This window comes from Gekko japonicus, unplaced genomic scaffold (genome assembly GCF_001447785.1).
Source record: "Gekko japonicus isolate JY-2015 unplaced genomic scaffold, Gekko_japonicus_V1.1 scaffold1777, whole genome shotgun sequence".
Classification (NCBI taxonomy): domain Eukaryota; kingdom Metazoa; phylum Chordata; class Lepidosauria; order Squamata; family Gekkonidae; genus Gekko; species Gekko japonicus.
In genome coordinates this window covers 244,365-263,323 of record NW_015166475.1, presented here as the reverse complement: position 1 = coordinate 263,323, position 18,959 = coordinate 244,365, and the positions used below count along the sequence as shown (strand labels likewise).

At 48.5% G+C, this 18,959-nt stretch overlaps 1 protein-coding gene across 1 annotated transcript in view; it reads right to left on the bottom strand.

Moving 5' to 3' along the window:
• Positions 1 to 18,959, bottom strand: part of GRIN2A (glutamate receptor, ionotropic, N-methyl D-aspartate 2A) — a 337,213-nt gene that overhangs the window by 81,244 nt on the left and 237,010 nt on the right. Inside the window, exon 8 of the mRNA XM_015412117.1 lies at positions 5,586 to 5,700. Coding sequence (XP_015267603.1) covers positions 5,586 to 5,700 — 115 coding nt within the window. The remainder of the gene's footprint in view (positions 1 to 5,585; positions 5,701 to 18,959) is intronic.

Below are 18,959 nucleotides of genomic sequence, written 5' to 3'. Positions count from 1 at the left end.
GTGGCCTAACATGCAAATATGTTCCTGCTACAAAAAAAGCCCAGGGTTTTGACAACAAAGTAAACAGAATAAGAAGCAAAAGGTGGGTGTGACTGGATGACCACACTTCTGGTAACATGGGTGTGTGTGGCCTAATATGCCAATGAGGTGTGCTATCAGGGGTGTGGCCTAATATGCTAATGAGTTTCTGCCGTTGGGTGTGAAATTAGCCAGTCTTCTAGGGTGCAACCAAGGTAGCAAAACCAGGTTTGCCTAGACATCCCCTCAGCTGATGCCCCTCCCTCCTCAATCCCCCAGATCGGATAATTTGAGACGCCAGAGAAAATATGAGGAGGGATGGTACGGATGGTGACACTCTAGGCATTTCCCCTAGTCTCTATAGTCTTTACCACAGAGACTTGGAGAACATTCCTAGAGCATCACCCAGAAGTTACTTTCTCCCAAAATCTCCCAAGAACACAGAACACAAGAAGAGCCCTGCTGGATCAGACCAATGGTCCATCTCATCCAGCATCCCATCCCACACAGTGGCCAGCCAGTTCCTCTGGAGGACCAACAACAGGGCAGAGAGGCCGAGGGCTTCCTTTGATGTTGCTCTGGGATTCAAAGGCTTCGTTCCTCTGAATGTGGAGTTTCCCCTCAGCCACCATGGCTAGTAGCCACTGATGGACTTCTCCTCCATGAATCTATCTAATCCCTCTTTGAAAGCTGTTTATTCCTGTGGCCATCACTGCATCCTCTGGCCGCGAATTCCACATTTTGGGGGAGGGGTTTCTGTATTTTTCGTATATGCGTGTGTGTGTGTGAGCGCACCTTGGAGTCATGGCGACCTCTGGTGACCAGTGTTCCCTTTAAGCTCAGCTGGTGTGAGCTAGCTCACAGTTTTTTAGCCTCCGCCTCACACATTTTTGCCTTAGCTCAAGCAGGATGGCTCCAGAGCATACTAATTCATGCAGGAGCCAAATTGCTCACTCAGAACTTGAATGCCAGTAGCTCACAAAATAGAATTTTTGCTCACGAGACTTCACAGAGGGTGCATTGCTGGTGACTGAAGCAGGAAACCAGCTAGGGAGGCAGTGGGGCCCTTGGATGACCAAGGGGTAAAAGGAGTACTGAAGGATGATAGGGAAATGGCTGAGAAGCTGAATGCATTTTTTGCCTCCGTCTTCACTGTGGAAAATGAGAAGTGCTTGCCCACTCCAGAACCGCTGATTTCAGGAGGTGTGTTAAAAGACCTGAGCCAGATTGAGGTGACGAGAGAGGAGGTCCTAAAACTGATAGACAACTTAAAAACTGATAAATCACCAGGCCCAGATGGCATACATCCAAGAGCTCTGAAAGAACTCAATTGTGAACTTGTGGATCTCCTGACAAAGATATGTAATCTTTCCTTAAAATTTGCCTCCATTCCTGAGGATTGGAAGGTAGCTAATGTCACTCCCATCTTTAAAAAGGGTTTCAGAGGAGATCCGGGAAATTACAGGCCAGTCAGGCGGATCATTAGAAACAGGAAACCAGCCAGGGAGGCAGTGGGGCCCTTGGACGACCAAGGGGTAAAAGGAGTATTGAAGGATGATAGGGAAATGGCTGAGAAGCTAAATGCATTTTTTGCCTCCGTCTTCACTGTGGAAGATGAGAAGTGCTTGCCCACTCCAGAACCACTGATTTCAGGAGGGGTGTTGAGAGACCTGAGTCAGATTGAGGTGACGAGAGAGGAGGTCCTAAAACTGATAGACAACTTAAAAACTGATAAATCACCAGGCCCAGATGGCATACATCCGAGAGTTCTGAAAGAACTCAAATGTGAACTTGTAGATCTCCTGACAAAGATATGTAATCTTTCCTTAAAATCTGCCTCCATTCCTGAGGATTGGAAGGTAGCTAATGTCACTCCCATCTTTAAAAAGGGTTCCAGAGGAGATCCGGGAAATTACAGGCCAGTCAGTCTGACGTCGATACCGGGTAAATTGGTGGAAACCATTATTAAGGAAATAATTAGTAAGCACATTGATGAATAAAAACTTTTGAGGCAGACTCAGCATGGGTTCTGTAAGGGAAGATCTTGTCTCACTAACCTGTTAGTGTTCTTTGAGGGGGTGAACAAACATGTGGACAAGGGGGAACCAATAGATATTTTTACCTTGACAGAAAGCTTTTGATATAGTTCCTCATCAAACGCTCCTAAGTAAACTAAAAAATCACAAGACAAAAGGACAAGTCCTTTTATGGATCAAAAACTGGCTAATTAACAGGAAACAGAGAGTGAGTATAAATGGGAAATTTTCTCAGTGGAGGGTGGTAAGCAGTGGGGTACCGCAGGGATCAGTACTCGGTCCACTGCTTTTTAACTTGTTCATTAATGATTTGGAGTTGGGAGTAAGCAGTGAAGTGGCTAAATTTGGGGATGGTACGAAGTTGTTCAGGGTGGTGAAAATCAGGGAGGATTGTGAGGCACTCCAAAGGCATCCATTGAGGATGGGCGAGTGGGCGCCAATGTGGCAAATGGGATTCAATGTGGCCAAGTGCAAGGTGATGCACATTGGAGCCAAAAATCCTAAATGTAAATACACGTTGAAGGGGTCCAAACTGGCAGAGACTGATCAAGAGAGAGATCTTGGGAGTTGTAGTAGAAAACTCACTGAAATTGTCGAGACAGTGTGTGACTGCAGTAAAAAACGCCAATGCTATGCTGGGGATTATTGGGAAGGGTATTGAAAACAGATCAGCCAATATCATAATGCCCCTATATAAATCAATGGTGCGACCTCATTTGGAATACTGTGTGCAGTTCTGGGCACCACACCTTAAAAAGGATATTATAGCTTTGGAAAAAGTGCAGAAAAGGGCAACTCGAATGATAAAAGGGTTGGAACACTTTCCCTATGAAGAAAGGTTAAAGCGCTTAGGGCTCTTTAGCTTGGAGAAACGACAGCTGAGGGGTGACATGATCGAGGTTTATAAGATTATACGTGGGATAGAGCAGGTAGAGAAAGAGGTACTTTTCTCCCTTTCTCACAATACAAGAACTCGTGGGCACCCCATGAAATTGCTGAGCGGTCGGGTTAGAACAGATAAAAGAAAATACTTCTTCACCCAAAGAGTGATTAACAAATTCACTGCCACATGAGGTGGTGGCAGCTACAAGCATGGACGGCTTCAAGAAGGAATTAGATAAGCATATGGAGCAGAGGTCCATCGGTGGCTATTAGCCACAAGGTATAGATGGGGACTCTGGGGCAAGTGATGCTCTGTCTTCTTGGTGCTGGGGGGGGGGGAACAGTGGGAGGGCTTCTGGTGTCCTGGCCCCACTGCTGGACCTCCTGATGGCACCTGGTATTTTTGGCCACTGTGTGATACAGAGTGTTGGACTGGATGGGCCATTGTCCTGATCCAACATTGGCTTTTCTTATGTTCTTATGACCCCTACTGGAGGCCTGGGGAATATTCAGAGAGGTGGCTCTCTCTGGTATTCCTCTGGTATTCCTTGGAAGTCTCCCATCCACGTGCTTGCCAGAGTCAACCCTGCTTAGCTTTTGAGATCTGACAAGGTTGAGCTTGCCTGGGTTATCCAGGTCAGGGCGTGAATCCCACATTTTAATCACTCCCAGTGTAAAGTAGTATTTCCTTTTGCCCATGTTGAACCTACTGCCCATCAGCTTCATTGGATGCCCTCGAGTTCTAGAGTTTGGGGCGAGGGAGGGAATTTTCTCTTTGTCAACTCTCTCCACCCCATGCATAGCTTTATAAGCCTCTATACGAACGTCTCCCAGCATTTGGCAGCACAGAGCTGGGCATCCCAAATCCCTGGCAAGCTTTGCACCTGGGTCTTGGCTGAGCCATGTCTCACTACATAAGCAACGTCTGTAACATGTCCTGCAGTAGGATGTCCTTCGTATCCCTGTGCAATGCATGATCACCTGAGCACCAGAATGCATGTTATCTCCCAGGGCACAGTTGGGTCACTAATGCAACCCATTGAATGAAAACAGAAGCATTCACCGTTTGCCTCTTGCTCATGCTTGTGTGACTGGATGCCATCAGAGGACAGTACTGAATACACTGCCTGCCGTCCAGCGGAGGCAGACACGGCATGGAACCCAGCACAACGGGCCTTCCCTCCCAGAGTGCTTCAGGTCAGAGAGGATCGCAGCATCACAGAATCACAGAGTTGGAAGGGACCTCCAGGGTCATCTAGTCCAACCCCCTGAACAATGCAGGGAATTCACCAATACCTCCCCCCTCCACACCCGCAGTGACTCCTGCCCCGTGCCCGGAAGATGGCAAAAGAAAACCTCCAGGATCTCTGGCCGAACTGGCCTGGAGAAAATTGCTTCCTGACCCCAAAGTGGTGAGTGGCAGGGCTCTTTTTGTAGCAGGAACTCCTTTGCATATTAGGCGACACACCCCTAATGTAGCCAATCCTCCAAGAGTCGTGTGTCACCTAATATGCAAAGGAGTTCCTGCTACAAAAAGAGCCCTGGACTGATTGGCCTTTCCCTGAGTATGTGAAAAAGGGCCACAAGAACTAAGCCCTGAGGCAACCCTTCCTGCTCTCCCTCTCATGATCTGCCTCAGTTCACAGAATCAACATTGCTGACAGATGGGCCATCTAGCCTCTGTTTGAAAACCTCCAAAGCAGGAGACCCCACCTACTCCTGAGGAAGCCTCTTCCACCGAGGAACCGCTCTAACTGTCAGGAAGTTCTTCCTACTGTTTAGCCGAAAACTCTTCTGATTTAATTTCAACCCCTTGGTTCTGGCCCGACCTTCTGGGCCAACAGAAAACAACTCCACAGCATCCTCTGTCTGACAGCCCTTCAAGTACTTGATGATGGCTGCCGTATCACCTCTCAATCGTCTCCTCTCCAGTAATCTCCTCTCAGTCGCTTTCCAGGAGGCGCAAACTGTCCCATCCCCGTAAGTCTTCTCAGGGTTGTCAAAGCTTTGAGAATGGCAGGAGTACTCCGTCCATGAATGTTAGCTGCATAATGTGTCTCTTGTAGGACCGGCAAAAAGCATCCGTACAACTATTAAGAAAGCTGTCCCCCTTTTCGGAAGACTTCATGCAAGGAGAAGCGGGTTTATAATTCTAGAGACTCCCGTTGGGGCTTGACTTTTAAAACACTGATGCAAAATTGTCTGGTAGTTGGCAATCTGTATGTACTGAATGTTATTGCTTATTGAATGTAATGAATATTTGTACCTGACTAGGATGAAATAATGACACACTATGCACTTGACTAAATGATGACCATAAACAGAACACATTTGTTTGTTAAAAGGTTTTTGCAGTGTATATTTATTTGTTACCAGAACCTCCAGGTGGGGCCTGGAGATCTCCCCGAATTACAATTGATCTCCAGATGGCAGAAATCAATCCCCCCCTGAAGCAAATGGCTGCTTTGGAGGGTGGATTCTATGGTATTGGATGCTGCTGAAGTCCCTCCCCTGGCTCCACCCCCAAACCTCCAGGAAGCTCCCAACCCAGAGATGGCAACCCTACTTCTTCCCCCTCCCCGTGCAAAACCCAACAAGAACTTTGGGAAATAAGAAGCCCTGCATCTCTTTCGGGGCCATCCTCCTCACCTTCTCCCACTCCCGGGTCTGGTTCAGCACGATGACCACCAGTCTGGGATGTGCCTGGTAGCCGTCTTCGGTGAAGGATAAGTCCTTCCCTTCCCAGGTCACGTTCATCATAAACCTAAAAAGGAAAGGAAAATGTTCAAAGGGAAAAATTAATGAGCAGTCCAACAATTAATGAGCGAGCTAATTCAGTCATTGGATTAATGGCGATGAAGCACGGGCAATAAATCCTCTCCTTTTGCTACAAAAACTCCTTTTCCGGGCTGAAATCCAGTCCTCCGTGTCCGTGTTTGGGCATTAGTGCCTCTAAGATCAACGGCGCTTAATTCCTGAGCAAGGGTGAACGAGTGCAGCCTGAAGGGACTGGGATAGCGTCCTTTGAAGAGGCGGCCAAAATATTATGTAGATGTGGCTCATATTGAAATGGCGGTGTGCCCGTTATCCGCTTGTCTAACACAATTCAGACAAGATGATGGGACAGGACTGAAGAGCAGGGAAGATCCACGACTTTCCGCCCACAGTGCAAAAAACAACAATGTTTGCAGATTAGTGTCCCAGACAGGAGGATCAAAAAGATTATCCCTTTCCACAATATCAACGAGAGCTTCAAAGACAGAGAATGCCATGAGTGAAAGTGTTTATGAATGGACTCAAGGAGGGGAGGGACCAATGGCTGGATAAGCAAACTGATGCATAATTAAGCCAATATTACATGGTGTGCAATGAAGCCTCCCCAATATCAACGAGAGCTTCAAAGACAGAGAATGCCATAGGTGAAAGTGTTTATGAATGGACTGAAGGAGGGGAGGGACCAATGACTGGATAAGCAAACTGATGCATAATTAAGACAATAGTACATGGTGTGCAATGAAGCCTCCCCAATATCAATGAGAGCTTCAAAGACAAAGAATGTCATGGGTGAAAGTGTTTATGAATGGATTCAAGGAGGGGAGGGAACAATGGCTGGATAAGAAAACTGATGCATAATTAAGACATTGTACATGGTGTGCAATGAAGCCTCCCAAATATCAATGAGAGCTTCAAAGACAAAGAATGCCATGGGTAAAAGTGTTTATGAATGGACTCAAGGAGGGGAGGGACCCATGGCTGGATAAGCAAACTGATGCATAATTAAGACATTGTACATGGTGTGCAATGAAGCCTCCCCAATATCAACGAGAGCTTCAAAGACGGAGAGTGCCATGGGTGAAAGTGTCTATGAATGGATTCAAGGGGGGAGGGACCAATGGCTGGATAAGCAAACTGATGCATAATTAAGCCAATATTACATGGTGTGCAATGAAGCCTCCCCAATATCAACGAGAGCTTCAAAGACGGAGAAGCCCAAGTATGCCATAGGTGAAAGTGTTTATGAATGGACTGAAGGAGGGGAGGGACCAATGACTGGATAAGCAAACTGATGCATAATTAAGACAATAGTACATGGTGTGCAATTAAGCCAAGAGCACATCCAGGATTTAGATCCGCTCCACACCATTTACAGAGCTGTGGTGCTTTCGAACAGGCACCACAATGTGTGATTGAGCCTACTGACAATACAAATATAATACAAAATAATAATTTGATTCTGCATTGCTGAAAATTGCACATATATCATTGCAGTTAAGTGACCCTTCCTCCTCAATAATTCGATTCTGCATTGCCAAAAATTGCACATATATCACTGCAGGTAAGCAACCCTTCCCCCTCAATAATTTGATTCTGCATTGCCGGAAACTGACCTTTCCCCCTCAATAATTCGAATCTGCATTGCCAAAAACTGCACGTATATCACTGCAGGTAAGTGACCCTTCCCCCTCAATAATTCGATTCTGCATTGCCAAAAACTGCACGTATATCACTGCAGGTAAGTGACCCTTCCCCCTCAATAATTCGATTCTGTATTGCCAAAAACTGCATGTATATCACTGCAGGTAAGCAACCCTTCCCCCTCAATAATTCGATTCTGCATTGCCGAAAATTGCACGCATGTCACTGCAGGTAAGCGACCCTTCCCCCTCAATAATTCAATTCTGCATTGCCGAAAATTGCACACGTCATTGCAGGTAAGCAACCCTACCCCCTCAATGCATGCCAGCAGAAGGCAAGAAGGGACAAACATCTATAAAAATATGTCTGGTGCCCAGAGGCTGGTTTTACAACCAACCTGAAAACAGTGCCATCTCCGACACATCATAAACATCCAATTCGCTGATTGGCAAGAACTACCCGTGCAACTATTCCCAGCCTGAAGAACAGACCGTCAGAGTACATAAATGACACCATTCCAGACAACAGCCAATTTTAAGGACAAAATGAAAACGCCGGAGGAGGGTTGCTACCGAACAGAAGCAGCTCCTCATTCGCCCAGCAGCAGTTGACCACGAAGTGCCACGTAACCGCTTGGTTATGTCGGATCAGGCCAGGGCTGGAGGGGATTGTGCTGCAAGGGTCAGTGTGTGGACAGAAGGGGGCGCAGGTCCTGCCTTGCTGACCAAGAAGGGGCAACTGGCCAGACTCCAAAGATGGATTCTGGCCTCGGTCCATCCCAAAGCACCCTGTGGCCTGCCACTCACGGAGCCGCAAATAGTCAATGGCAACGGTGATATATTTACAAAGGGAATATCACTCTTTTATAGATTTTCAAAAAAAGAAAAAGAAAGATCAATATTAATACTAATACATTTCTGTGCATCCATACAAGAATAAACATCAAAAAACGATTCCACAATGTTGACAGGCACAGTCCGATAATCTAAAGTTCTTGCAAACAGCAAATCTTCTTTGCGTCTTTCTTGTACTAATATTGGATTGTAGACAAATAGCATAAAAGGTCAGGAATTAAGGCTTCTTCAGAGCAGAATACGTGTAGACTCAGTGAATCCTTTCCTACTCAGCATTCGTCTCTGCATGCTGTCTCTCTGCATAACGCTCCCACTCCGTGAAATCTTCTCTTATTCAACTTTCTCTTTGTCTTCGAGAGAAAGCATGCAAGGAGGTCGCAAAGAAGATTGACAGCTCGTAAGAACTTTAGATTACTGGACTGTGCTTGTCAACATGGTGGAATCATTTTTTGGATGTTTGTTCTTGTATGACTACACAGAAATGTATTAATTTGGTGTAGTAGTTTAAGTCCACGGACTCTGATCTGGGAGAACCGGGTTTGATTCCCCACTCCTCCACTTACAGCTGCTGGATGATGTTGGGCAAGCCATAGTTCTGTCAGAGCTGTTCTCTCAAGGACAGTTCTGTCAAGAGCTCTCTCAGCCCCACCTACCTGACAGGGTGTCTGTTGTGGAGAGGGGAAGGGAAAGGAGTTTGTAAACCACTCAGACTCCGAGTGAAAGGCAGGTTATAAATCCAATCTCTTCTCTTCTTCTCCTCTTCTAGTATTAGTATTAATATTGATCTATTTTTTGAAAATCTATAAAAGAGTGGTATTCCCTTCATAAATATATCACGGTTGCCATTGACTATTTTCTACTCACGGAGCGCTGCAGTTGCACACCTGGACTCCAAGACCCAAGCACATCTTAAGGAACATTTCTAAGACATATTCTGCCCTTGCCTTGCCAGGGACAAGCCACAACCTTTGCCGTTCAACTCCCTTAACTCAGTAGCCAGCAAAAGGCAGAGGTGCGCCTATAAATCAGGGGTCCCCAACATTTTGGAGCCTGTGGGCACCTTTGGACTTCTGGCACAGCATGGCGGACACAGCCACAAAATAGCTGCCATAGGGGGTGGAGACAGCCACAAAACGTCCGCCGCAGCTTAGTTTCGGTCACAGAGTGAACCTCCTTGTCCTACTGTGGGAGCTGCTGCCAAAGCAACTGTCATGATCTGGGCTGTGCAAGCAAAGGCCTAGCTGGCCCGAGAGCCTGACTAGCAGTGGGAGGAGGCCAGGCCGACAACTCCCAGAAGCCCCTGAGAGATTTTGGTGCCAATTTTAGCCAATCACAGAGAAAGGGGACTTATAATAAAAGAGCTGGTACAGAAAAAGAAGGAGCTGCGGTGGCTCAAGTGGTTAAGACGCTGAACTGCAGGTTGTGGAAGGTCAGTAGTTCAGCAGTTCGAGACCCGGGTGCCGCAAGACGGAGTGAGCTCCCATCTCTAGTTCCAGCGCCTGCAAACCTAGCAGTTCGAAAGCGAGAAATTGCAAGTAGATAAATAGGTACCACTTCGGTGGGAAGGGAACAGCGTTCTGTGCACCGGCCACATGACCACGGAAACGTCTTCGGACAGCGCTGGCTCTTCGGCTTTGAAACGGAGATGAGCACCGCAACCCTAGAGTCAGATTCGACTGGCTTTCGAGCAAGGGAACCTTTACCTTTACAGAAGAAGAGCTTCCGAGAGAGCAGGGCCAGAAGGAAGGCTGCTGCTGGGAGAGACCCTCACCCAGGGAGGAAGGGTGAGCAGACTCAGGCCCCACTGAGACTGTGAGCTAGGGACTGTGAGTCTAGTCGCGTTAGGGCATTTGGTTCCTTTTCTCTTCACCTCTTTATTGCTATTGTTCTGGCAGCTTGTTTGTTCCCCATATTTGACTGACCTCCTGTATAATAAACCTTTTATTTGTTGCCTGGTCTTCACACCTATTCTTCGGCCAAATAAGGGAGGTCCGAAGCTCCTGGGAGGGGGCTCTGGGCCTTCTCAAGGGATCCTAAAACCAGAGTGGTGGCAGCGTCAAGTGACACCCCCACCTGAGCCGTGACAGCAACGTTTTACAAAATCTGGACAGCCAATCAAATCTCCAATGGCCCATCAGAAGCCATGCTGGGAAAAACCCCCACCCACTTTCTAAAAATACTTGGTGGGTACCAGAAAAGGTGTTGGTGGGGATTCTTCTATCTCTGCGACGGATTCAGATGTGCCTGCAATTTGCTCGAACGAGGGCTGACGGGGAACGTGTCGGCAAACACAGAAAGGAGCAACCAGGCTGCAATTTCTCAAGCCCGAAAAGCTATTAAGTCCTTCCTCTGTTTCATGCTGCTAACTGATCGTTCCAATCTTCGCCTTGTCTTGTTCTGGAGCAACTGGGGGAGGAAGGGAGCGGCTATATTTGATCCACAGATAACGGCACCGAGGGCTCGAAATAAATTCTTCCGAGATGTTATCAAGTAATTTAAGAGCGGGGTTATTTCTAGCACGGGTGATGGATTTCAAGGATGGTCTTTTGGAACATTTAAACTTTTTTGTCTTCATCCCTCTGGGACCTTCCAGAAGTGACTGGTCACTGCCCTAACCTGGACTGACTCCTGACTCCGTTCCTAGCAGGTACCAGGTTTTTTGATCTCAACAACTGGTGACGGTCCAGACATCCTGAGTTCCCCTCACATGAAAGAATAACCTGACCTGTCCCTGAGATCTTGGTTCTGTGGAGTAGGCCGCTTTGTCTACACTGGGTATAATCTCTCCAGAATCCTTGTTTCTTTATGATTTTTTTCATCCATCATGTGGTTCTCGATTTTGGCTGCACACAAAACAGATCACCAGTTCCCACCAATTGTGCAGCTCAGGGGTGTCAAACATGAGGCCCGGGGGCCGGATGAGGCCCCCGGAGGGCTTCTATCAGGCCCGCAGTGGAACTGGCTGTCTTCTGCTTCTGCTTCCAGTTCTGCTGCATCATTGTAAGTTTGCAGCTTACAGATACACACCTGAACAGCATAATCAAGATTGCAACAGCACAGACATTTTGATGCAATAAATTCAGAACAAGAGGTGTCAGTTATCAGACACTGTTTAAGTAAACAAAACATTGCAAGAGTTCTCATGTTTTAAGCATGTTTTTATTTTAAGTAAAAAAAAAAAACTTTGTGTATGTGTCCTTTATAAAGTTTATATCTCTGCTATCTGGCGTTGCATTTTGTGACACACCTGGCCCAGCCCAACAAGGTCTCATTTATGTCAGATCCAGCCCTCATAACAAATGAGTTCGACACCCCTGGTGTAGCTGTTTCTTGACACACAACAACTGCACCTTACACAATCCCACACCAGTGGAGATGTAGCTCAGCCACCAAAGCCAGTAGCTCACAAAGTAGATTTTTTTTAACTCACAAGACTTCACAGCTTAGAGGGAGCATCGGTCAGGACTCACTCCTTGCCACAAACACGCAAGACATCTCTGGAAGAGCCGAAAAGTTCAGGATGGATGAAGTCAGGGGGCCTTCCCTCTGGGAGTGGCCTCTAGTGTCACATAGTCCCCGCATGGATTCTGGCCACTCTTTTATCCATGCTTCATGTCTAGAGGTCTTAGAATTGGACCCCCTGATTCGATGTCCTTGAAACTTGGTGGGTATCTTGGGGAGAGGCTCCAGCAGCTACCCTGTGAGTTTGGAGCCTCTCCCTCAATGGGTCATTTTCGGGGGTGCATTCGGTTCAGACAAACCGAATCCCTAAACAGAAATATAGTGTCCAGATCACGTGAAGTGACGGTAGTGCTTTACTGTGCTCTGGTTAGACCTCACCTGGAGTATTGTGCTCAGTTTGGGGCACCACAATTTAAGAAGGATCTAGACAAGCTGGAACATGTCCAGAGGAGGGCAACGAAGATGAAGAGGGGTCTGGAGACCAAGTCATATGAGGAAAGGTTGAAGGAGCTGGGTATGACAGGAGACGACGGAGAGGCGATATGATCACCATCTCCAAGTACGCAAAGAGCTCTCACGCAGAGGATGGGGCAGAGTTGTTTTCTGCTGCCCCAGAAGGTCGGACCAGAACTGATGGGTTGAAATGAAATCAACAGGAGGTTTTTGGCTAAACATGAGGAAGAACTTCCTGCTGTCAGAACCCACAGCCAACAACGAAGGACACGCATTCAGGAACGGTTATACTTTTATTGCAGAGCTATAGATGCAGTAACATAGGCACTGTTAAGAATGGCGGCAGCCCCATGGGCATAGGGTATGCATATGCACCCCCCCACACACACAGCACTGGCCAATTAGGCACCCTCTCGCACGCGGGATAAAGCTTGGAGACCGTTAGGTAGCTGAAGCTGAGAACGAACACTCTCCCACGACACCTAGGGAAAACCCAGACATCACAACACCCTCCTGCACATCTGTATAGATATGTGTTTCCGCGCACAGCAGAGAAAGCACAGAAAGGAATGCAGTAGCAATTAACCTGAAAGGAAAGCAATAGCAATTCACCAGACACAGACCAAACTCCCCAACCTTCATGGCAGCATAGCTGACCCCTGACAGTTAGAGCGGTTCCTCAGTGGAACAGGCTTCCTCGGGAGGTGGTGGGCTCTCCTCCTTTGGAGGTTTTCAATCAGAGGGTGGAGGGCCATCAGACAGCAATGCTGATTGTGTGAACATAGGCAGATCATGTGAAGGAGGGCAGGAAAGGTTGCCTCAGTGCTTAGTTCTTGTGGCCCTTTCTTACACGCCCAGGGGAATGCTGATCGCCACTTTGGGGTCAGGAAGCAGTTTTTCTCCAGGGCAGTTTGGCCGGGGATCCTGGAGGTTTTTTGCCATCTTCTGGGTGTGGAATGGGGGTCACTGGGGGTGTGTGGGGGGGAGGTATTTGTGATTTTCCTGCATTGTGCAGCAGGTTGGACTAGGTGACTCTGGAGAGCCCTTCCACCTCTGTGATTCTAGGAGAATGATGTAAGTTGCTTTGAGCCTTCATTCGGGAGAAAGGTCGGTTAGTAAAATGAATAAAACAAAAATACTTTTCGCTTTTTAAAAATCCTCTTTGTTTCATTACCTTTCTGATAATGTGGGGGCCTATTGGGGTTATTAGGGAGCTGCGGTGGCTCAAGTGGTTAAGACGCTGAACTGCAGGCTGTGGAAGGTCAGTAGTTCAGCGGTTCAAGACCCGGGTGCCGCAAGACAGGGTGAGCTCCTGTCTCTAGTTCCAGCTCCTGCCAACCTAGCAGTTCGAAAGCAAGAAATTGCAAGTAGATAAATAGGGACCACTTCGGTGGGAAGGTAACAGCGTTCCGTGCGCCCTGGTGTTTAGTCATGCCGGCCACATGACCACGGAAACGTCTTTGGACAGCGCTGGCTCTTTGGCTTTGAAACGGAGATGAGCACCGCAACCCTTGAGTCGGATTCGACTGGCTTTCGAGCAAGGGAACCTTTACCTTTACCTTTATTGGGGTTATTACTACTAAATGCAAGTAACCCCTTGATCAAGGGTGTCTGATGTTTGCGAAGCGTCTTTTTCTTACAGCTTGAAGGAGACCGGCCCAAAGCCCAGCCTATCAGCGTTCGGTGAAGACAGGTAAGGTCAATGCAAGGACTGTTATGACTGTTGGAGGGGCTAGCCAATCAGCACTCTGCACAGACGGGCGAGGTCACGGAAAGGAATGGCCACATGATTGTTGAAGAGGCTAGCCAATCAGCACTCTGCACAGACGGGCGAGGTCCGGGAAAGGAACGGCCACATGGTTGTTGAAGAGGCTAACCAACCAGCACTCTGCACAGATGGGTGAGGTCCCGGAAAGGAATGGCCACATGCTTGTTGCCAGGGCTAGCCAATCAGCACTCTGCACAGATAGATGGGGTCACACAAAAGAAGTGGCTACACAATTGTTGCGAGGGCTAGCCAATCAGCACTCTGCACAGATGGGGGGGTCACAGAAGGGGACTGGCTACATGATTATTGCACAGGCTAGCCAATCAGCACTCTGCACAGATAGGTGGGGTGACAGAAAGGAGTGGCTACGTGCTGGTTAAAAGGGCTAGCCAGCCACCGCTCTGTACAGCTGATCTTCTGGAAGCAAGGAAAGCAGTTTGCCTCTCGCCTCTGCCCCAAATCCACATGGGGGGGGCGCTTGGGTCCACAGATCTTTATGAGTGGCCGCTCTTCAACTGCCGTTGGGGCCCTTTCAGAATGGCTGCAAGGATTACAACAAAATTATGTATCTGAAGTCCTTTGAACGCTGAAAGTGCTATATAAATGCTAATGCAGACTAACAGGGCCGCCAGCCTAAAGCTATATAAATGCTAAGTTGTTTATTAAGTAACGCACCCAGTCCACAACAGAGCGGCTGTGAATCGACAGCGAGCCTCTCGTGTTGATCTTTAACCTAAGGGATCAAGCGAAGCCAATGGCTCTGAAGGATCCACACTGGCTTATCTGCAAAGATCTATGTCACAAAGGCCTCGGGGAAAGGTTTGCACACTGCAGCTGGTCTTGTGTATGGGGGTGGGGGGAGGGTCTTACTACTGAAAGTGTACATACTCCAAGGATTTCTTGCAGGCACGTCCCACTGAGGAATTCTCGAATGCGTTTCTGAGGAGCTCTGGGCGATTCAGAGACGCGGCGGAACTGGATAACCGAGGAATTTAATTTTTTTTTTAAAGGGAGGATTAAGAGAATCCAAAAGCAGGTCTGACAAAGTCATTGCCTTCTCTTGACTAGGGGAGGAAGCTTTAAGAAACAACAACAAAAAAGGAAGCGAGATCGGAACGGAGGGGGCCAGGAGGCGGTTTGACAGCTGTCTCAGGTGATATATTCTGGGCACCATCAAGGGCAGCAAAGTCAGAGAGAGAGAGAGAGATCTGTCCTAGGCATTCATCCATTGCCACAGGAGACGTCCCCGGAGGCTCAGGCCTGTGATTTGTGTATTTGGGGCACAGGAGGCTTATTTGGATATTCCATCTCAGCTACCGGAACATCTTGGGCCAGACTTTTAGAGTGATACCAGATAGTCATGACCCAACCATGTAAACTCTCTTTATCTTACATATAACCCTTAAATGTTTGATTATAATTAGGTGGTTCCCCCCCCCCCCGGCCAGATTTGGCAAAGCAATGGAGACACCTTGTGGCCACTTTTGGTAATACCAGGGGGAAAAAATCTTGGCCGAATGCACTAACTTCCAGGTAGCCCAGAAGCTGTACGTTGATAGCAAACACAAGGCTTACAGTCGGCTCACACTTTTGAGGAGAGATCGCAAAAAGCCGCAACACTTCGCAAAGGCGTCCCATGGCTCAAACGGATGCCGGAGCTTCAGTTTCGTCTTCCGACGTGGCCAGAATATGGCACGGGGATTAATTTACAAATGGCAAACAAAATAATTACATCCCAACCATCCAAAAGGAAAAGGAAATGAAGACACCAGACAGCATCAGCCAAATTAGCCTGGAAGATGCACAGACAGAAATGCTCCCTCTAAGCTGTGGAGTCTTGTGAGCAAAAATTCTACTTTGTGAGCTACACTGGCATTAAAGTCGTGACCGAGCGATTTGGCTGCTGCATGAATGTTTGCTCTGGAGCCCTCCTGCCTGAGCTAAGACAAAAATCTGTGAGCTGGAGGCTAAAAAATGGTGAGCTAGCTCACACTCACCCAACTTAGAGGGAACACTGGCTAGAAGTCCCCCAAATCTGCCGCAAAGCCCTGCTTATGGAATCCAGCAACGGGTGCCATTCAAGGAGACTCCAAATGCATCTCCCCGGGGAGGGAATTCCATTGCTTCAGTGCCCCCACCAAGGATAATGACGCTTCTCGATGGCCAGCCACCAAGCCTCGAAGGCTGTAGCCACCTTGAGCAGGGCCTTCACGAAAGATCTCGCTGGACAGGGACAGGAAATCCCATCATGGAGATGGACAGAATGAGACATGAACTAGAGCGGCACGGACACTGCACGGCTGAATTCTCTGGACATCCATCTTTGCAACTCGTTCTCGTCAGGAACTCCAGCCTGGTATCATAGAGCTGGAAGGTGTCGTACACTCCAGCTAGTCCAGCCCCTGTTCACTGCAGGATCAGCCTATAGTGTCTTTGGCGATTCTTCATCCAGCCACTGCTTGAAGAATGCCAGCAAAGGGGGGAGCTCACCACCTCCCAAGGCAGCCAAGTCCACATGATGCAATAGCAGAGGAGGGGGGGAATTGGGCATGTTGTTCAGTACAACGGTTTAGGGGGGGTAGAAGGCGTAAAAGAACAAATCTGGAAATGGCAAGATGCTATATACCAATGCCCAGGGGTCATTTCTTGCAGGAGCGCACAGGAGCGGAGCTCCGGCAGTAAAGAGCCCAGGGGGTGGAGACATGCAACAAGCCCTGCCCCCTACTCCCAGCAGCCCTCAGTCAGAGCAAGAAGCAGCCAGGTAAGCTGCAGAGCTTCCCCCCCCCGCCCCGCCCAAGACAGTCCAGTGGCACCTTTAAGACCTTTAAGTTTTATTCAGGTACAAGCTCTCCCTCCTTTGCAAGGACAGATCTGCACGTCCCCCCCCCCCAATAGCTAGCAATCCAAAACAGTCCAGTGCAGCCTGAGCGGTGGGTGTTGCCTTCTGACACACTTCCGGTGATGTCAGGGGGTGTGGCCTATGCAAATAAGTTATGCTAATGAGTTATGCTAATGAGCTCCTGCACCTCTGTTTCTACGAAATGACCCCTGCCGATGCCCATATGTCTATTTAATGTGCAGGGGACGCTCCTAGTTTTGTGGTTCTCCCTCCTTAATGCAAATGTGCATCAACGCAGGCACATGAGCACTCGGGGCCTGGGGATGCGCAGCCCACCATTTCACACACTACAACCGATCGGGCACGTTTTGCTCAGTGAATCCCATGTGTGCTCCAATAACCCTTCTCTAGGGCATCCTTACCTCGAAGACTAAGTCACGGGAAGGGAGGCCGGGGCAGAGCAGACGAAGTCAGTAAGCCGTGACCCTCGGTGTGAGAACACGGGAGCCCCGTTCTTATTTTCACCCACAAAACAGTGGGGGAGATGGGGTGACGGAAAAGGGGTCCAAGAGCTTGGCATGTAATATGTATCGCTAGCTCAGGTTGTGGTCACCAGAGGTCATTTCATAGAAAAAGAGGTGCAGGAGCTAATTAGCATAGCTCATTTGCATGTGCCACACCCCCTGACCTCACTGGAAGTGTGTCAGAAGGCAACACCCACCGCTCAGGCTCCACTAGACTGTTCTGGATTGCTAGCTATTTGAGGGAGTGGAACGTGCAGATCTGCCCTCACAGAGGAGGGAGATCTTGTACCTGAATAAAACTTGGCCTTACAGGTGCCACTGGACTGTTTTGGATTGCTAGCTATTAGGGGGGGCGTGCAGATCTGTCCTCGCAGAGGAGGGAGAGCTTGTACCTGAATAAACTTGGTCTTAAAGGTGCCACTGGACTGTTTTGGACCGGGGGGGCGGGGGGAGCTCTGCAGCTTACCTGGCTGCTTCTTGCTCTGACTGAGGGCTGCTGGGAGCAGGGGGTGGGGCTTGTTGCATGTGCCCGCCCCCTGGGCTCTTTACTGCCAGAGCGCCGCTCCTGTGCACTCCTGCAGGAAATGACCCCTGGTGGTCACACGGTCGTTTTGATCGGGCTTCACCACCGCTCCCTATCACATTTGAAAGGGCTGATCAGACAGCTACATCTGTCTCACGTACCAAAACGGACTCCCTCCCGCAATCCTCCCAGGTTCCCAGCGAATTTTCCAACACCAGGATAATCGAGTCCTTTCCGAATATTCTGTGCTGTGAATCCGTAATTTCGCCAATCTGGACAACCATCTCTCGCTATGAATGCGATCAGGTCGTCTGAACATCCTTTTTGCGCTGAAATTCCCCCCCCCGCCTTTGCCGTTGTGCGCATGATCAATCCTGCGCTGACTATATTAAATGCATGAACGTTCAAGCGCACGTACATAGAGTCCAGCGCCCAGTTGTGCATTGGTGGTTCATTTTGTTCACTGTTTGAGGGGGGGGGAAGACTGCAAAAAAAAAACCCATCTGTTGAAATATTGCAAGTTGAATGTTGGTAAAATAGTCCCTAGGAATAGTCCAAGTGAGAGTGGTGATTTGGCCATGCACATATGCGCATGTGCAAAGGAAAATTTAAAAAAAACTCATGCCAAGCAGCGGCGTGGCTATCTGGACGGTGCCTGGAGGCTCATCGCGCAATGCAAGCGGTTCAGGGAGGGATTGTGTGATCATCCCAACCCGCAAAAAAAAAAAATACCCCTGATCAAATCTACAGCGGGAACAAATCGCGGTAAGCTTGCCATGTGACCACAGCCTCAGTCATGACTAACCATTCAGGATTTGTGTGACAGTCAAGCGCACCAAGCAGGGCTCCCGGTCCTTGTCCTCACCCCAAACTGCTTCTGATTTGCTTTTCCTTCCAGATGAACAGGAGGGCGGGGATCCCTGTTTGGCCCCGTTTTGCAGCCGGCTCCTTCTGGGTAGGCAGAGTCCGGGTATGCAAACTTTTTCATGGCTGACTTTTCCACGGGCAATTTACACCACCCTACCTCAGCTCCTGCTACAAGGAACTTACCTGGACTTGAAACTGACTCATGACATTTTCATCATCTGGTCACATGAGAAGGAAGCTCTTCTGAGAGATTCCACCAGGACTTCTTTCTCACTCTCCCCTCCTCAGCCGTCAATGGGAGTCTTCGCCTGCCCATC